This window comes from Haliotis asinina, chromosome 6, assembly GCF_037392515.1.
Source record: "Haliotis asinina isolate JCU_RB_2024 chromosome 6, JCU_Hal_asi_v2, whole genome shotgun sequence".
In the NCBI taxonomy this organism is placed as follows: domain Eukaryota; kingdom Metazoa; phylum Mollusca; class Gastropoda; order Lepetellida; family Haliotidae; genus Haliotis; species Haliotis asinina.
This window is the reverse complement of record NC_090285.1, coordinates 5,973,265-5,994,564: the sequence shown is the minus strand read 5'-3', so window position 1 is coordinate 5,994,564 and position 21,300 is coordinate 5,973,265. Positions and strand designations below refer to the sequence as shown.

Below are 21,300 nucleotides of genomic sequence, written 5' to 3'. Positions count from 1 at the left end.
ACATGCAGCACCCAAAAATACCATATTCTTCAGATGCTGTTAATATTTATTTTTATGCATCCTGTCCAACCTGAAAAAAATTGAGGTTTTCTCATCTCGATCTTCCTCTCCACTGTAGAAAAGTGTTCCCTAATGTGATAATAAAAGTTTTCTCTTATGAAAGGTTCAGGGCAGATTGATTTTCTCCATATTCTCTTATGAAAAAAAATATTTCAAAAGCCAAGACAATCAATCTACATCAAAAATTATTTTACAGACAATTATCCAGTGATCTGAATTTTAATATTTCATAAAATAAGTTTCATAATTAGTGAAAAACACATTATGTATAGATCTATATGTATACACAATGCTGATGGCCTTACAGTGTTAAAAGGTTTGTGAAGCAGTTTTCTAAATTTGTACTTTTATTTTTGTGAATTGGAAACATTGTGGAAAATGAATGTATTTTTTTCCATACTTGTTAATGCTTTGTGCCTCTAGTTTATATGCAGAAATGTTTGAAGAACGTTGATGACATAAGCCTTTGTTTACTGTATGTTGTGTGAAGATCTGTGTTAGAATTGATCTTCAGCAACCCATGCTTGTGGATAGACTTGCTGTTATTGTGCTGTTATGCAGCCGGAATATTGCAGAGTGCAGCATATTCACTCTCTCATCAGTTGTGACATGTCATTGTGTCAAAATGTGTTCCTTTGGAGATCCAGGTTAGAGTTGATCTTCAGCAACCCACGCTTCACGTAGGAGGCGACTAACGGGATCACATGGTCAGAGTAGCGGACTTGGGTGACACATCTCATTGTATCCCAATTGCAGTGATCGATGCTCATGTTGTTGATCACAGGATTGTCTGGTCCAGACTTGACTATTTACAGACCATGACCATATAGCTGGAGTATTGCTGAGTGCAGTGTTAAATGGGCAACCTTTGTGTCTTTACTAACCTGCTAGGCATGCTGATTCAGATGATCCAACCTATAACTGACAAATCTTGTCGTTTGAGTGATGCAAGCTGTACCTGTTACTACAAAACTTAGTTAACCAATGTACAGTTCTTCTTTTTCAGTAACTGACAGTACATCTTTTCCCTTGATTATGATATATTTCTAGTGTCATGTCCTGAAATACATGGACAGTGGCACAGTAGTTGTGCCGTTTTCATTGGTTCCAGAACAATATCTTCTAGATTACTGGATAGCAGCTCTATTTTTACAGCTGACATGAACACCATATTAACAGCTCTTAAATATATTGAAAAACATGCTGAACATAACTAATATATACATAGGTAGATTGCACTCTATTTCCTATATTATCATCTTTTCTGACTCTTTCTTGTATTCAGGATATTTAAAATTTATCGTGTAAACGTCCACTTTTAATAGAAATTATTATCCCCCCAGCATGTAATGTGGGGGGATATAGTCGATGCCTCGTCTGTCCGTCCGTCCATCCATCTGTAGTCATTTTGTTTCCGGAGTATAACTCTGGAACTCTAAACTGTTCAATATTTTTACACCAAACTTGATAGATATAATAATCTCAACCTATAGTTGTGCCTTTTGCTATTTACAAAGTTTTGGCATTTTTATATTTTTTGTTTTTCCATGGAACATTTTGATGTTAGTCTAATGGTAGGGTGGGCTTCGTTTCCGGAGCAGGACTCAAAAACGGTTCAATAGTTTTCTGCAAAACTTGGTAGATATGTGTGGCAGACCCCAAAGTGGTGCCTTTTGCTATGTACAGGTTTTTTGGATTTCTTTTTTTCTCGGTTTCTATGGAAGCGTTTTGGACTTCGTCTCAAAAAACATTCAATATTTTTATGCAAAACATGGTAAATATATCAGTCGGAACCTAAAGTGGTGCCTTTTGCCATGCACAGGTTTTTATGATTTATTATTTTCTCTGGTTCCATGGAAACATTTCAGACTTTGTCTCATAAGTGAAAGGTGTGTTTCGTTTCCGGAGCAGAACTCAAAAGCTTCTTAATATCTGTCTGTAAAACTTTGTAGATATGTGTGGCACTGGCAGACCCCAAAGTGGTGCCTTTTGGTATTTACAGGTTTTTGTGATTAATTATTTTCTCGGTTTCCATGGAAATGTTTCCGAATTTTCAAAATGGAGAGATGGGCCTCGTTTCCGGAGCACAAGTCAAAAACTGTTTTCTGCAAAACAAAGAGATTAATTAATTGTAAGATGATTTGTCCTTTCAAATATGTGGGGGGCCGGGGGGGATATGTCATCTTGTGTTTTAATCTCACTGACATTTGGCAACTGGCAGTTGTTTAAAAATCAGTCCATTAAACCTGAAGCATATTATTTTTATTGCATATGGACATCTGTGGTGTTAGTGTGACGTAGTTATATGTATGCAGTATTCAGTACAGTGGGTAGTTAATGCAGTACATGAAATGTGAAAGTCTTGCATGCAGTCTGTAAATTCAACCGAACTGTACATAGTGGGAGTTTTGACAAAACAAATATTTAGCAGGTGCATAACTGTGAGAGGTGAAATGAAATGAAATGAAGTGTTTATGAAATATACAGTTGGGGTTGGATAGGAGGTTTTCAGACACAAAACGAACCAGATTAAATAGACATTCAAAGGAACTTACCAAGTACAATTTGAAATACACGTACATATAAAAACAAAATAAAAACAAATAATGTCAATAATGTTTCTCTATATTTATGTCAATACAGCAGTATTAGACATGAATAATTTTCTATGACATATTAGTTCTTTATTAAGGGACATAATGTTACAATTATTTTTGACTACTATTGAATGAAATTCATGATATAAAGCTTTAGATAGTAGTTGTACATGAGGGAAAATATATTGTTAACACCATGTTACCAAAACATGTAGGATATATAAAGGATAGGATACAGATGTGATGTAATTCTGTTTATATGGCAATGGATCAATACATTAACATATATAATGACTCATAGCACTGACTGGTGGGCAAATTTTGTGAGAGACAGAATATTACAAGTAAATCTTTTATTTCAAACTATGAAGACTGGTGTCTATGCTGCAACAGAGTAACTGCTGGGATGATAGATGCATGGTACGTTTAGAATATTTCGGAAATATGTTGTCAGAATTTTGAAAACAATATAACTTTAATAAACAACTGTTAAAATACTTAAATTTTACTGGTTTCTTCAATTATCAATAAAATTATGAATGTCTCATAATTATAAATCTGCAATGAAGGAATGTCAAGGATAACAGCTGGCTGCAGATATGGTAGTATATGAACTGTTTGTTATTTGTTATTTGAATACAGCAGTAGTTAAGCAATTATCATTCAAAATAACATAAGGCAGTGTCATGATGTCACGAGGTGGAGCCCTGGACATGTTTTGGGGAGTCAACTTTAGTTTGGAACTTTCATCAAGACATCAGTTGTGATAGTTTAATGACAACAAAAACATGGAAGACAGGTCAGGTATTTAATCAGCGCTGAGCTGTTAATGGTAAAAAATAAGTTAAGTAGTTTTAAACAACAGCAAATTACAGTCTTAGATTATCTGAACCTGGGATCCCAGTAGCATTGCATCAACAATGACACAATTTTTTAAGTTGCTGCTTATTTGAGATAATTTGTGCATCTAAAATGCAGGTTTTCTGCAACCGGGTAACACTGCATAAAGGTCAATGAACAAGTGAGTTTGCAGTATGTCATCAATATAATGTTGGACAAGACACTCTGATCATGCTGGGAAATGATGTCACAATATACAAAATTTAGATGGCATTTCCGATATCTCTTGTCATGTCAAGTAGCATTGCACTTAGAGATTAAACAATGGTGCACTTCTAAATGGACTATCACAGTGAAAAATGTCAGTTAAAGGTCACATGCAACGTAAAACACAACTTTGCAGATTCTGATACCTTTCGATCTGCACTTACCGAAACAAATCATCAAAAAATGCCAATTCAGCCCATAAAGTTGAAAAAAACGCGATGAAAAAAAAAGCCTGCAAAATCAGAGTTCAAAAGATTCACTAAATTTCCCCCAACGCTGGGGGAAAAAGTGGTTTCAACAGCTGTGCTGCGCTGCGCCCATAATGCATACAAGTGAATAGGTTCGCGGAACTTGAAACAGTATGCAAGCCCGGAGTATGACATCGTGAGCAGTAGTCTAATCTTGGTTGTGTACACTAACAAGTGAATAATTTACTCGTTACATAACAAAACTTGTTGATCGTAGTAAGCAGCCTGTGTCACAGAGAAAGTTTAATGTCTGACACCTATATGTCTGTCTGCCTGTCTGCCTGTCTGCCACAGACAATATGCAATACACAGCTTCAGTCATTGACCACATATCAGGCTATACGTCATAAACAAAATAAATTGATTTATGCTCTTGCATCCAAGTCCAGTCTCTGCCTCATTATGTAATTAGGCAGGTGTGATACTTGAACACATGACATGTTTTTATGTCTGTGGGTTGCAGACAAACTACATCCATTTTTCTCGGATGACTGGATCTGTCGGAAACTGGTGCAAACTCTTGTCAGTTTCAAGTCCTGCTTTGTACTTGGACAAATGACAGTTTCCAACCACGCAGTAGTTCACCATCTCTACTGAGATGATTTTTGATTGGATCGAATGCAAATTCAGAGAACATGTATTTATAAAACCCAACATCTGTATATACATTCTCTATGGATAACAACTTCTCCCAGTGTATATGGGTTTGTTTGATAACGGTATATGAAACCATACTGAAACGACGCATCAAATACAATAAAATAAATTGTTATCCATAAAGAATCTTACTTTCTTGTGACTCGCCATAGTTTTAAAATGCCCATCAAACAGATCATCTTTCTGTACACAAAATGAGCCCTCAGCATATCAGCAAATGAACCAGCCAATCGGAAGCCGTCGTTACGTTTGAGTGCACATCCACCCGCTATGATTGGGTCTCCCGAGGGCTTCGTTTCGGGGGAAGTAAGCCCAAGTACCAAATATTGCACTTTTGAATCGCGATTGTATGCTTATAATTTTGTTTATTTGTTTTTCAACAAGCAGCAATGTATATTATATGTCATGAATAAGTGATAATTGTGTTTTAATTATGTTCGATTTTTTGGTTGCATGTGACCTTTAAAGATATTTCTTAACACAATAGCACAATGTGTGAGCTGGACTCCAAAACTGTTTCATGCACAGTGCTTTTTCCTGATCGGTTTGTTGAATGAAGGTACTTAAAGGTCACATGCAACGTAAAACACAACTTTGCAGATTCTGGTAACTTTCGGTGTGCACTTACCGAAACAAATCATAAAAAATGCCAATTCAACCTATAAAGTTGAAAAAAACGCGATAAAAAAAAAGCCCGCGAAATCAGAGTTCAAACGTTTCACTAAATTCCCCACAGCGCTGGGGGGAAAACTGGTATCAACAGCTGCGCTGCGCTGCGTCCATAACGCATGGGCAGTGAATAGGTTCGCGGAGCTTGAAACAACATGGATTCATACCTGCCTGTCTGCTAAAGACAACATGCAATACACAGCTTCAATAACTGACCACATGCAATTTAAACTTAACACCTATCAGACTATACGACATAAAGAAAATATGTTGATTTATGACTCGTGCACCCGAGTCCCGTGTTTGCCACATTATGTAATTAGGCACGTGTGATACACATGACATGTTTTTATGTCTGTGGGTTGTAAACATACTACATTCATTTTTTTTTTCGGATGACTGTATCTGACAGAAACTGGTGCAAACTCTTGTCAGTTTTAAGTCCTGCTTTGTACTTGGACGAATGACAGATTCCAGCCACCCAGTAGTTTACCATCTTTACAGACATGATTTTTGATTGGATCGAATGCAAATTCAGAGAACAGATATTTTCCAAACCCAACATCTCTATATACATTCTTCATGGATAACGACTTCTTTTAGTGTATATAATTTTGTTTGACAACAGTATATGAAACCATACTGAAACGACGCATCAAATACAATAAAATAAATTGTTATCCATAAAGAATCTTACTTTCTTGTGACTGGCTATACTTCTAAAATGCCCATCAAACAGATCATCTTTCTGTACACACAATGAACCCTCAGCATATCAGCAAATGAAACAGCCAATCGGAAGCCGTCGTTACACTTGAGTGCATATCCACCCGCTATGACTGGGTTTGGTCTCCCGAGGGCTTCGTTTCGGGGGAAGTAAGCCCAAGTACAAAATATTGCACTTTTGAATCGCGATTGTACGCTTATAATTGTGTTTATTTGTTTTTTAAAAAGCAGCAATGTATATTATATGTCATGAATAAGTGATAAATGTGTTTTAATTATGTTTCATTTTTTGGTTGCATGTGACCTTTAAACAGTTTTCTTTTATGATAACACACAAATCAATTTAGGCTGATTTTTCGTACCAGTAACATTGTGAGTAGTCTTGCCGATTGTGAGATCAACTCACTGAGGTTTTGATGATGTTTGAATAAGTGTCTATCGATCACCACCAGGAAGACCAACCTTATGGTGTGAGTGAGATTTAACTGTTTTACCTTAATCCATAGTATAAAGAAGCAGTTGGATAGCCTTGTGGTTAAGATGTTTGCTTATCACATGGTAGGACCAGGTTCAGGTCTTTGTTCTGCTATAAGTGAGTTCTTTCAGTGGTGAAATTGGTGAAATATTGCCACCAAAGGTGTAACTGAACCCTGCTCATTTGCTCCAATGGTGAATGCGGTGTAAAAGTAAACTCACTCACTTACTCCAATGAAACAGACCATTGTAAAAGTAACAAATAGTTTGTCTGGTTCAAACTTGTTTTTGAACCACATGAGACATAGATGAAACAACAGAATGGGCTGTATTTTGAGGTTATTTCTCTCAACTATATGACTATGAGTGAGTGTGTGTTTAACTTGCTTGTCCTCTGTTTGGCAGTTCCACGATGGAGTGTACCTGGTGCTGTTGATGGGGCTCCTGGAAGGATACTTCGTTCCACTACACGACTTCCACCTCACGCCAACTAACTTTGAACAGAAGGTAGGACATGACATGCATGTCTTTCATAGTTATATGTGTTTCCCCAATCCCCAACATTAGCTAACCATTTAGCTAGCTATGCCTGAAAGTCCACAAAACAATTCACTAGTCTGAAATTTGAGGATAGACACAGGTTTCATCAGCTTCTAGTATGATGAACATTTTCATCTTGCATAATGTGTGTTTTGACTTAACTAGTCTGAGAGAGTGATATATTTACAGAATGACACCATGGCACCTACAATTACCACTCTTTAACTGTCGAGCCAGTGATGTCATCAACAAAGAAATATAACCTACACTTAGCCCCCTTTGAACAAGGGGAGATAACTTGGTTGGCATCTTTGCAGTATTGGAGAAAGTGTTAAATTGCTGGACATCCATGCTGAAGTTGCTGTAGCATGATGCTAGATACCTGTCAGGAGCACATGTGTCAGGTTGTCATGACTGCACAAGCTTTATGTACACAAATCAAAGTGTGTTGTGATGATTTCTCTTTAGCGTTCATTAAACTGTTCCTAGTCTGCGGTCTTATTATGGGAGGCATGTGTGGTGTTACACAGATAACTGTGAAGTCACCACAAGCAGGTTGACACATAGTTCACTGGAATAACAGAATAAACAGAATTATGTCCGGGAACGTTTAGGGTTGAGATTAAACATTCATATATTTATCTTTACTTTCTTTCATTTTGAGCTCCATATCTCTTAGCTTAATTATTCTTATCTTCAAAATGATAAGAAAACCCACTTCATGTCATTGTGAACTTGCCAGATTTGTACAATCAGGATGTAATGATGTGGGTCGGTTAGAGTGAGTGAGGGTGAGTATATGTAAGGTTTAACTCCAAACTGAGAGTTTCCACCATATCCCACTGGCAGGTGTATAGTAATAGTGCCTTATCTGGACCAGGCACACCATAACCAAAGGAGAGAGATATGTGGCCAATGAAGTGTTCAGCTGTTCAGCTGTACTCAGTGTCCTCTTTCCCACTTAAACACTCAAACAAGTGCCATCCAATATCTGGGTGATGAGGTGGTCTTGTGGTTATTGCGTTCGCCTTATACAGTAACAGCACAGTATTTATTCGCATATAGGTACTGTTTGTGAAGTAACTTGTAGATTCCCTGCCCAGTCTGTGTCTGAGTCAGAAGCAGCCATTTGTCTTCTTCACTGGCAGACATCTTCTATTCCTTGTATTTCCAGGAGTTCTAGCCACTCCTGGAAAAGAGCCACACCAACATTTGCAATGCATTTATAAATATCAAGATGTTACAAGGGATGTCAGAAAAGATCTGAGCCTTACTGTGATGAATTGTGTTTATGGAGTATGTTACTAAATATTTTTCACCATATTCGCCTCTGTGGTCCACTCGCTTGAATCAGAGACCATATATGGTACAGGTAACAATATTGCATGCTGCCTGCTTGAATGTTGGTGGATCACACAGGTGTTGGAAGTTTCCTCCTCATCATGTAAAAAGTGCCCCCAGCAGAACTGAGGTTATCTCCATTTGTTTAATTGTTGATGGGCAGCTCTTGTTCTTAGACCTAGAAAGTTGAATATCGCACAAAATACAATGCCTGGTAACAATATTCTCCAAGAAAATGTTATTTTTGGCTATCTATCGAAAAACAACAATCCCTTAACCCTTGTAATTATCCAGCCAAAGTGAATCATTTTCAGCTTCAGAAAGAATAACTACCTACGACCATTCCAGTTGCTCACTGAATTTTTACAAAGTCAGGTGCCTAGCTCAGGCAACACGACTCCCAGACGGATATCGGGGGGGGGGGGGGGGGGGGGGGTACGCAGTCTAGACTACCAGATGTCCGACTTTCATGGAAGTTGCGGTAGTTGAGCGGGGTAGGCGGCTGACTTTGTGTGCTGGCGATTAGGTGCCTAACTCTGGGGGTGCAGATTCGAATCCTGGATGGGACTCAACCAATAAAGTACTAGAATTTTACTTCACTAAGAAAGTGAAATCCCAAATAATGACATATGTTGCATTTGACCACTTTCTAAATGGTATCGTGTAATCAAAGTGTACCTCTGTCATTAATTGTAATAGAGACCACTTCTGTAAGGTTTGGTTAAACTGACATGCTCTGTTTATCGTAAATACACTGTCACGCAAACCCATGTACATGCTTAGAATTATTAGTTCTTCGTTATGTTTGGGAAGTGATGGTGCCACAGCAGGAGAGACAGAGATGTTCAATGACTTCATACAGACTATTGCACAGATGGAATGACGTACTTTTCATATGTTCTCCATGATGCTTAGCATAGACATTGTCTGCCCTGGCAGATAGGTTGGCTGTTAATGGTTTCACCGTTCATGATGTCGTCCATCAGCAGGACTCATTTGGAATGGCGTCAAACTCTTTGTCTTTTCTGGAGAAGATGTGCGATATTTATACAGAGAAACATTTATTTTCTGAAGTGAATTTAGATTGTATTTTACAGAGAAAACACTTCCCTGGTGATATTCATCAGAAAGAATAAGCAGGATCCAAGAGACTTTCTTCAGTTTCAGGTACAGTGGTAATCTAGACTTGTCTCATGTTCCAGACCTGCATCGGCTACACTGGGTAAATCGGTGTCACGGTCTGTATGACCGACTATATGTTTCCGATGCATCATTGTTCAGTCTCTGCTTCATACTAGTGACCAGAAGACTTGTCCATTGTAACAAATTTTGCCAAACATAATGAATTGGGTCTATTTAAATCTTACATTGACACATACGAGTGATGATGTACTTGGAGTGGTTCTAAACAGGAATCAGGAACCTTGGTTCCTGTAGAAAGGATCCTTTGTCATGCCTAGATCATTTCTCAACATGTTCTTCACTCTCTCATGAGGGATGCCTCTTTTTTAGGGGTTTGGTGCATAATAGGTCAGTAATCATCCACAATCATGTCGTGTATTTTATCAAAATGTTGCTTTTAGTGATGGCAGGCATGCTGATATTTTGATCATCTTCATGGTTCTCTCTGCCCCACTTCACAGCCATCCTTCTTACAGTGGCAGAAGAACGAGGTTCATCCACAAGATTTGATCCCCATGTACAGCTGGAGTTAACCATAACCCTGTCACTTGGAGACAGTTGATAACAGTGCTTGGGCAATATTTGCTGATTTTCACCTACAGAGAGTACTTTGTTACTTAAGTGCCTGAAATGAGTGAGTTTAGTTTTGTTGCTTTTAGCAATACCACTGTGAGGAACACCAGAAACAGGTTTGACACATTGTATCCATGTTGGGAACTGAACCTGGATCTTTGTCATGATGAGCAAACACTTTAACCACTTGGCTACCCCACTGCCCCTTTAATGCCTGTAGAAATATCCTGCTCAGTAATAAAGTTGTTTCAAAGCCTCCTTCTTGCATTGAAAGTATTGTACTTATAATCATATTATTTTGGCAAAAATGATTTATCTGAGAACAGTTTTCGTTTGAACAAGCACAGGCATAGATCCAAACAGAAAAAGCATTAATGTCTAACCTTTTAGCTTAGATAATTTTTTACCTCTTGAATTGATAATTTATTGAGAAGATTTTTCCAGTTTGATATAATACAGCCTTTCATAAGAGCTTAGCATGTGTGAAATTAGGCTGTCTGTGACAGTCCGTGTACAAGTGGCCTTTGTGGTAGTGCGAATACAATGACAACACTACAGCGGCTTCCTGGCCTGACTTACTCAATGTCTTACAACAGGACATCATTGTCCTAACCCAACCAGTAGGAGTCGCCAACAGTAACAACAGTTGGAGGCAGCGTTGTACAACAGGAACTGAACAGGAATTTACTTTCTTCTACTTTCTCAGTATATGGTCATGGGTGACCCTTTAAGTCTAATCTATGATTGTGGAGGCATTTCCGGTTTAGTGTTACAGTTATTCTGTGTTTCAGCTGTAATAGAAGCTTCTCATGAGCTGGGCTGTGAAGGCCTTTGTGATCTGATGCTTATTGTTCGACATGTTAAGGGTCATGAGCTTTGGTTTTGTGACAGGTCCCTCTGCAAACACGCCATTCTAATATATTCTGATCCTTACTTCACCTTGAATATCTTTTTTTTTTCTCAGTAAATAATTTGTTAGTTAAATTCTTATTATATCAGTGCTTGACTTAAGCACAATTATAACTTCATAATAAATGAAATAAAATGTTAAACAACAAACATTTTCGCTGATCTTTATTCATTCAAAATTTGTGTAGCGTTATGCATATTACTCATTTCATTGGTTGTGGGTTTATTGTTCCCCTTTCGGTTACATAAATATTGATTGGGTTTTCTCTTTTTTCAAAGTTTTTTGGACATTGCTGATTGACATCCAAAAATGTTTTCAAAGTTGGTGATGACATCAAGGCATGCAAAAGCAACAAAATGAGTCTGGTTGTATAGTGATTATATGACCTTTCAGTCACAATCTGTCTGGCAGTAGTAACATCACCAGCCACTGACTGTACTGAGAACCCGTTCACAACTTATGAAAGTATAGATAATCCTTTGGGAATCATTTAAAGTTTAAGTGAGGTGTCTTTGAGAAGCAAAGTTGGTGAAAAAGGTATTTTTTGTTTTTTGGGAATATTTGTTTGGTTTAGTTTTTGGTTGTCTTTTTTAAGCTATAACTTATTATTGCAATGGCAGAAATTGGAATCTTTGAAATTTTTATTTAGGAGTTTTTACTGATATTTTGCTGTAGATTTAGAGTCAGTGTTTGTTCTTCAACACACATATGGTGGTGTGTGTTGTCATTTTCAAATCCAGTGATTAAGTGCATCAAACAGTGCTTATTTCTGTATACACCTCATTTCAAGGCTGGATGGTTGTGACAGAATGTTGCATGCTTAAAGGTGAACTTGTTAAACACTATTTAAGTGGGTGAGTTAGTAAGTTGTTTATTTTTTTTGCCACCTTTTGCAATATTCCAGCAATATTATGTATGGGGACACCAGAAATGGGCTTCACACATTGTTCCCATGTAGGAATGGAACCAGGGTCTTTGATGTGATGAGCGAACACCTGAATCACTAAGCTCCCCAACCACCCACCCCTATTGAAGTCAGTAGATATATTTTATATGTTACATTATGTATGATTTCCTTCATAACTGTCGATTCTCAAGGGTCATGCAATACTGTGTACATGTATTTCTGACAGCAGTCTTGAAATAAACCTGTTACATCGCACACCTCTAGTATCTGTATTAATTATTGACATTCCTGTAAGGAAATACAGAGAGAGTCTAATGGCATGATGTTCCGATTTTATGATGTAGTAGTGTTTTCCCTATTTATCAAAATACATCCTTGTCTCTGCACTATTTGAAGTAACTCCATTCTCTCATCTTTGTGAAGAATTGCCAACCTGAACCAAATTAAAGTTTTCATTTGTTTACATGTCATGGTATCTGACAGTGGAACTTCATAGCATTAAGGGAGTGGTGGAGTAGCCTGGTGGTTGAGCCATTCGCTTGCCATGTTGAAGACCCAAGTTTGAATCCCCACATGGGTACAATGTGTGAGGCCCACATCTGGTTTCCCTTACCATGATATTGTTAGAATATTGCTAATAAGGGACAACTCCTCGGTCTAGTGGATAGAGTGTCTGCCAGGAGTATCTGCAATGGTTCAATCCCCATCGTATTAAACTATGGTACTTGTTGTTAGCATGTTGACAGTCAGCATTATGGAATGAAAAACATGAACTGACACATCAGTATGCATTGTAAGAGTGGAGAATCCATCCCAAACTGAGGCCTGTTATCTCATTGGTCACACATTATAACTGTGGTTAAACTGAGGCCTGGTATCTCATTGGTCACACATTATAAATGTGCTTAAACTGAGGCCTGGTATCTCATTGGTCACACATTATAACTGTGGTTAAACTGAGGCCTGGTATCTCATTGGTCACACATTATAACTGTGGTTAAACTGAGGCCTGGTATCTTATTGGTCACATCAAAACCCTGGTTAAACTTGTGTGGTATCTCATTGGTCACACATTATAACTGTGGTTAAACTGAGGCCTGGTATCTTATTGGTCACATCAAAACCCTGGTTAAACGTGTGTGGTATCTCATTGGTCACACATTATAACTGAGGATAAACTGGTGTGGTACTTCATTGGTCACTCATTATAACCCTGGTTAAACTGAGGCCTGGTATCTCATTGGTCACACATTGCCCTGGTTAAACTGAGGCCTGGTATCTCATTGGTCACACATTGCCCTAGTTAAAGTGAGGCATGGTATCTCATTGGTCACACATTGCCCTAGTTAAACTGAGGCATGGTATCTCATTGGTCACACCTTGCCCTGGTTAAACTGAGGATGGTATCTCATTGGTCACACATTGCCCTGGTTAAACTGAGGATGGTATCTCATTGGTCACACATTGCCCTGGTTAAACTGAGGATGGTATCTCATTGGTCACACCTTGCCCTGGTTAAACTGAGGATGGTATCTCATTGGTCACACATTGCCCTGGTTAAACTGAGGATGGTATCTCATTGGTCACATGTTATCACCCTGCTTCACCCTGATTGATTTATGGTTTGTCAGAACTTACCCCTGATTTTGGATTTCAGCAAACTGAAAACTGCTTCACCTCAAACTTAGCTGCACATTGTGCTGACAAGCCATGGTAGAACTAGATTGCTGTTAAAAGCAGCACCCGCACTTTTCTGACTCATTCACTCTTACCTGGTATGCTGAGACAGGATAGGAAGTATATGCAGTCAAAATTTTGTCTGTGACAGACATCTTATGAATGCGCTACCATTTCTCTTTAACATCCACATACACATACACATGTATGGGGTGACATCCTTGATTTTGATGTTTAATAAGGAAATCACAGTAGACCATTAATTTTGAAGATCATCTTGTTTGTGTTTGTGTCTAGGTGTATTTTTTTGTTTGTTCAAAAACAAATGTCGTACGCATGCAAATTTCACATATTACATTTATCATCTTTCAAAAGCAATTACTGTCCAACAACTAGAGTCATAAGGAAGTGAATGTTGTGATGTACTCTCAAAATATTTCATTATTATCTTATCAACATTGACTTACTTCGATACATCTCCCAATTTTTTCAGTCGTAAATTAAAAATGAAGTTCTACTTTTTTTAAGAGTGTATATACAAATCACTTTTTCTGCATGTTAATTTTACATATATTGGGATATGCATGAAATATCATTCTTAAATAATTCTTAAACTTTGCCATATCCAGTAATCTGCTGATGTTTTATCATGCTAATTGAACTGACATGGAGTAGGTGTGTCAATATGCAAGAGTTTTCTACTTGATAATGCGGTACTCAATTCCATTCTGACATTGAAGGTTAAATATGAATTTTTCAATATCATTGTGCAACAGTTCAGTAAACAGGGCTTTTGTTTGAATTAGAAAGTGTGAGTCAAGCTGCAATAATAATAATAATAATAATAAGACATCCAGGGTCTTGACCGCCTGACCAGAAGGATCATGTCAGATAACAGAGCACACCACCCTCGTTCGTCTCTTAATCGTTTATATATGCCAATCAATTCTGGAGGTCGGGGTTTGATTAATGTGGAAGCTCTTCATGACAGAATTTTATTGTGTACTTTTGCACATATTTATTTATCGCGTGATCCTCTGGTGAAGCACGTCAAGACTCATGATGAAAGCAAGGAATTCCACAGCTATTTTAAGCGTGCCAGGGTTGTTGGACACAATCTGAAGTTTGAAATTGATTTTGTTGATGGCGATGTACTGCTGGACGGTACAGTGATGGGAGTAAACCAGGTGAAGTCCTTCACCAAGTCTGCCCAGAGTCGCTCCTTTGTGGAGAAGCTGTCTGAGAAACCATTGGATCGAGTGTACATGCAGTGTGTGGAACAGAACAGCAATCCAAGCGACTCCTTCGCCTGGATGAAGTCGGCTGGTCTCAAATGTGAAACTGAGGGCTTCCTTTTTGCTGCTCAGGACCAGTCACTTCCCACTCGCAATCGCCAGAATGTTATTCTTAAAGAAAATATCAATATGAAATGTCGGCTTTGCAATCAATTTACAGAGACTGTCCAACACCTTGTCAGTGGATGCCCTTCCTTGGCACAAACAGCATATCTTAAAAGACATGATGGCATGGCTCGCTGCTTTTATTATTGTCTCCGCCATGCCTGTGGCTTTGACTTCGAGGTCCATCCATGGTACGACCCTGAACATGTCCAGGGCGTCCTGGAAAATGCCAACTACAAACTTCTCTGGAATAGGCCAATATACAGCCTGAGACGAATTCCAGCCAACAAACCTGATCTTGTCCTTTTTGATAAAGCCAATGAAATCATTTATATTATAGAATTTTCTGTCCCTTTTGACAGCAATGTGATTGGCAAGATTCAGGAAAAGCATGATAAATATGCGGACCTCGCCTTTGAAATGTCTCGCTTGCATCCCAAGTACACTGTCGTCAGGCTCCCCATTGTTCTCGGTGCCCTTGGTTTGGTACCTCCTGATCTCTTGGCGCAGATGAGGAGAGTGCCCGGGTTCTCCACCGGGAGCACAGCCCTTCTGACAATCTGGGTAATGCAGAAGGCTGCAGTGTTGGGGAGCCTTCATATTCTCCGAAAAGTTCTTGGTGGGTTCGACTAGGTAGTGTTTCCTGGGAGAAGTCCCATTCGCTGTCTGGGCTGCGTGTAGAGGGGGCGAGGGCCCTGAGCTGATGATGAGCTTGACCAGCCTGACTGTGCCAGGATCACCCGAACCCTCTCTGCTGCATTTCAATTTTTAATCTGTAAAACATAATAATAATAATAATGCCAATCAATGCTGGAGGTCTGGTGTGGAGGCTCTTCATGATGGAATTTTATTGTGGACTTTTGCACATATCTGGTTATGCGTGTCAAGACTCGGATGAAAGCAAGGAATTCCACAGCCATTTAAAGCATATGCCAAGGTTGCTGGACAGAATCTAAAATTTGAGGTTGATTTTGTTGATGGTGATGTATTGCTAGACAGTACAGTGATGGGAGTAAACCAGGTGAAGTCCTTCACCAAGTCAGCCCAGAGTTGGTCCTTTGTGGAGAAGCTATCTGAGAAGCCATTACATCATGTGTACATGCCCTGTACAGAACAGAATAGCAATCCAACCGACTCCTTCGCCTGGATGAAGTTGGCTGGTCTCAAATGTAAAACTGAGGGCTTCCTCTTTCCTGCTCAAAACCGGACACTTCCCACTTGCAGTTGCCAGAATGTGATTCTAAAAGAAAATATCAATATGGTTATGAAATGTTGTCTTTTCAATGAATTCACAGGGACTGTCCAACACCTAGTCAGTGGATGCATCTCCTTGGCACAAACAGCATATCTGAAAAGACATGATGATATGGCTCGCTGCTTTTACTACCGTCTTCTCCATGCCTGTGACACTGACCATGAGGTCCACACATGGTACGACCCTGAACTTGTCCATGAAAATTATGTTTTCAAACTATTCTGGAATAGGCCCATATACAGCCTCAGAAGAATCCCAGCAAACAATCCTGATCTTGTCCTTTTTGGTAATGCCAGTGAATTTATTTATATCATTGAATCTTTGTCCCTTTTGACAACAATGTGATTGGCAAGATTCTGGAAAAGCATGATAAATGTGCAGACCTCGCCTTTAAATTGTAACCCAAATACATTTTGTGCTGAACCTAATGGGAAGCCAAAAACATCAGAGAGAGTCTCATAGTGGCTGACATGAAAGAGACACATCAGCAATATGCTGCAGATAATTTTATAACATACTCTGAGAGTAACATTACACCTTGTGTAGATACAGTATCGCTTGTGATGTATCCTCTGTGTGTGTCCCTTACCAGCTGCTTCCTTCAGCTCTCACATGTATTCACCCACATGTCTTTTTCTCATGTTTTAACTGTGTCAGTAGCAGGGGTATTGGCACTCCCCCAGCTGATTTCACTGGCTAAAGCAGCCCACTAGCCCTGCTCGACCTGTTGTGGGGATCATCTTCACAGTTGATAAACATTTTTTCATTGTTTACTGTTTCTTTCTAGTTATGTTCTTTCGTATAATTTAGATGTTCATTTTTTCTTCTTCTGCACTTGTGTCTGTTTAAATGTCATTCTGCTTCAGTGATATACATGCAGAGTTAAGAGATTTGTGATGAATGTGTTTTTGAGATGGTCCCTCATTCTGACACGTGATGTAGACAAGAGCTGGGAGGTAAATGGAACAGCTCAGCTGAGTCAGAGATAAGGTCAGAGTACCCCTCCCCTCTCCCTCCTTCCCTCCTCCCTCCCCTCAAACCTGCTGAAGCTCAGCAAGCACCTGTTACACTTGTAAACTTGAACAACTTTCCTTTAAAGTTAACTTTGTTAAAAAAATTATGTTTTGGAAAGCAGTTAAAAAAAGTATCAGAAGATTTGTTTGACTGTCTAGGTACCAGACAGTGTTCGTAGTGTAGGAATCACTTCAAATCCTAAGCATTCGTTTGTATTATTTTTGTATGAAATAAGTATGATATTTTATGAATTGTTCACATGGTTCAGGAAATTTGACATCTCAGCTATTGACTGTTTATTCATTGACAGTATCAGTTTGTAAATTGTTTACTTTGCATGCATTCAAATCTTGGAATGAAATGTTCCTATCTTATAAAGTGACATGACTGAACCTTGTTCCTGTTATCAAAGAGTCAATGGCGTGAGCACCAAAAGTTGTTCCCCTTGTCAAAAGGACTGTCTCCAACACCCTGTGTGCGATGGCCAAGGGGCAGAGGTGGCCGAGGCTCCAGCACTGACTCACTCATTGACTAAACACAGTCGTGGGCAATTAATTTGTGTGGGAGTCTTTCTCAAACACACATTACAGGCTTGATTAACTCAGAGCCATCTGTAAATACTGGGATCTGTTAGCAGTCATGACTTGTGGTAGAATGGAGAAAAGGAACATTACAAATGGTCATTGTAACTCTGAAATGGATGTTCTAATGCCCTTACATTCACATGTCAATTATTCAGGACTTTTTAGTGAATTTACACAAACTGAAAACAAATGCCCATGTGTCCTTGACGTAGTGTTATTATCAAACAGAAAAAAAATGAAATTACACACTTTTGGCCCATATTCAACCATTACATGATGCTTTATGTTTACAGGCAAAATATTGTTGCAGGTCTTTTTCATATACCTTCTGAGGCAGTGCAGGATAGTTAAATTATGCCATACCGACAAACCTTCTTAAAAAGCTGTATACACCCCTGCCCTGCTTGAAACAAAGCCAGACAGGTGAAAACCTCCCATACTGAGTGATATTTATGTGAAATATATTATGTACTGCATAAACTGCTACAATTAGAGCAAACAAACCTCTTCTAGATCTCCATAGTGAATTTCAATTATCAACAACGGAAATTGCACGCTGTTGTGTTCCACTTACAGGACAACAGCCATGTTAAATTATGTTGTTTTACCATTCATTACCCCACAAAAGTGTGGGTGTCATGTGATCTATGGTAATCTATTCATGTCATTACATATGAAATGCATGTCTTGTATGAAATGCATGTTTACATATATCTTATCTTATCAAATTTGTTTTATCAGTTTTCTTAAAAATTTAATTATTGAAATCACAAACGATCAACCAAATCACTTTTATTAAACCAACCACTACCATATTACCTCAACTGAAGCCTTGTAATAAACATACGGCTAGACCAATTTTATTTCTTGTTTTACAGATCAGCCTGTCGTATTATTTAAAGAATAAGAAAAAAAAATTAATTTTCTCCGCTCAAAAAATAAAATCCTAATGTTTTTGTTGGTTTAAAATGTAAACTCACAAGAAAGTACTTTTTAGGTTGTTTTTTTTATGTATATTATGTTTTTTGAATTGTCAGCATCTTACCCAGGGTCATGGGTGAACGTGGTGAACGTCTAACACCAGCATCATGAGGGGCTTTCCTCCACAGTTTGTGCCTCATCAAGTGAGAGTGTAGTTATACACTGTTTTTATTACTAGTTACACAGTGTTTGAAATGGTGTACAGGATTTACAAGGGTCTTACAGTTACAGTCCCGTACACCCTTTCAGAACAACATGTGAAGAATTTAATACCCTTAAGGTCTTTTAATTTAGCTTAACTTTAAACAACAATATACAACATTCGGCAGAATGAAACACAAAACATTTCATATATTTCCTGAATGGTCATAAAGAGAGGTAAATCGGGTTGGCTTAGTTGGTACACCCTGGCAAATCGTCCTACGTTATTAGTTACGTTGTGTTTTGAATGGGTGTATGGGACTGTGAGATCCTTGTAAATTCTGTATTTTCTTCATCCTGTACATCCTTTCCAAACACCTTGTGACTAAATTATTATCCTTAAGAAATTTAATTTAGCTTACTTATAGACAATATTCAACATTCAGCAGAATGAGACGGAACTCGTTTCGCCATGATATTTTCTGAACGGTCATGAAGGGAGATAACTTGTAATGACTTAGTTTAACACTTTTTATAAAAATGATCAAATTTGAGGTTTTGTAAATGAGAAGTGACGTACAGAAACATTTTATTTATTTTCTTTTTATGTATTTGTGGACACAAACAAATAAAAATTATGGCAACAGTTTTCTTGCCCTGTTTATGCTCGTAGTTGTATACATCACCTCTAAAATTTTGAGGCGATCAGTCTTTTGGCAGTCACATCCCATCTCAGAGGTCATTCATATGACTTGTGTAGTGTGTCACAGGACAGATATAATGTGGTGTACAGTTCATACACCTTGGCCAGTCCGCCAACATGGTTTCATATGCTTTGGCTATTAACCATTCGAACAAGTTTATCTTGAGGTGACAATTCCGCAATATCACACTAGGGACACCCAAAATGGGCTTCAAACTTGTTAACCATGGGGAAAATACCAGTTGTTTTCCTTGTGATGATCCAACACAGGAACCACATGACTACTTTACTGCCTCCACCTGATCAAAGGTGAAGGTAACACTTTCAGATGACAATGGATCAGTAGGCATGAAACTTGTCTCAAGAGCAACTACGTTCAGCATTTTATGGCACAACAGCATGGATTTTTCAATGCATTAATCAGTGCATTGTCTGTTCCATACTGGATTATTCATAGACTGACAACAAAAAGCTAGAATATTGCTAAAGTGGCTGTTTCAATGAAGGTTTGATTTTGGATGAAATATTTATGTTTAAATTTTAGAAAAATATCTTGCCATGCAGTATATCTTGTAAAAAATATCCATTGATTTGAAACTGTAACATTGACAGTTTAAATCCATTGCTTAAAGGGAATATCACCATTTGAAGAGATCAGTCATATTGTGGGGAATTTTAATGAAGTTGATATTTTTGGGAAAAATTGTCTGAACAGCTCTAGGCTGGATCAGAATCACTCTAGCAGACAAGAAAGAAATTCCAACCGTTCATTTTTAATGAGACTATCACCATGGTATCACTGCTGCCGTCCTGATTGATTTGTATTCTTCAAAACTCCGAGGAGAAGGGTAAAGTTGGAACCATGTGTATGTGATGTGGTTCAGGTGACTGGTACTGGTGTAGTCCTTACCATTGCATGAGGCTACCACAGTACTGTCTTCACATGGATACACGGTGGTAGAAGTGGGAGTGCTCATACCCACCGTCAACAACCAGCAGTTATTGTCATTGTTGTCTTTTGTGAGCTCAAAGACCACAGAAGTAAAATCCTCTTAGGCAGCTTAATGTTTCGCTCGCTCGCATGCCTACTCACTCACTCACTCACTCACTCACTCACTCACTCACTCACTCACTCACTCACTCACTCACTCAGGCCAAAATCCAGGGCAAATGTACTCAGTATATTCTCAGTTCAGTGATGCTTTTTTGACTTCATAATGCTTACCGATATTGTCATTACAGGTATACCTTGCATCAGTTATTTTTGTTCAATATGTGAGAATCTGAGACATGGGCAACGTGTTCAAGCTCATACATATCATATACAGTTTCTCTTTTGTGAATGTCACAATAAGTATTGAAGTTTGAAACGCTTTGTATTGTGATATATGTTGTCATCAAATCCATCTAAGGTAGGTTTGCTATCACATATCCTCTATATTATTACTCATGAACTCCAGTGCCATTTCAGTAAAGTAATTTTAGTGCTTTTAGTGTCATTACACCAGTTTTCTCAGAGACTATTGATAGCTTTAGAACTAAGACTTGCTTCAT

At 38.3% G+C, this 21,300-nt stretch overlaps 1 protein-coding gene across 1 annotated transcript in view; it reads left to right on the top strand.

Moving 5' to 3' along the window:
* LOC137286243 (beta-parvin-like) overlaps window positions 1-21,300 on the top strand; it is an 82,235-nt gene that overhangs the window by 15,284 nt on the left and 45,651 nt on the right. Inside the window, exon 11 of the mRNA XM_067817976.1 lies at window positions 6,944-7,045. Within this exon, the coding sequence (XP_067674077.1) occupies window positions 6,944-7,045 (102 nt within the window). The remainder of the gene's footprint in view (window positions 1-6,943; window positions 7,046-21,300) is intronic.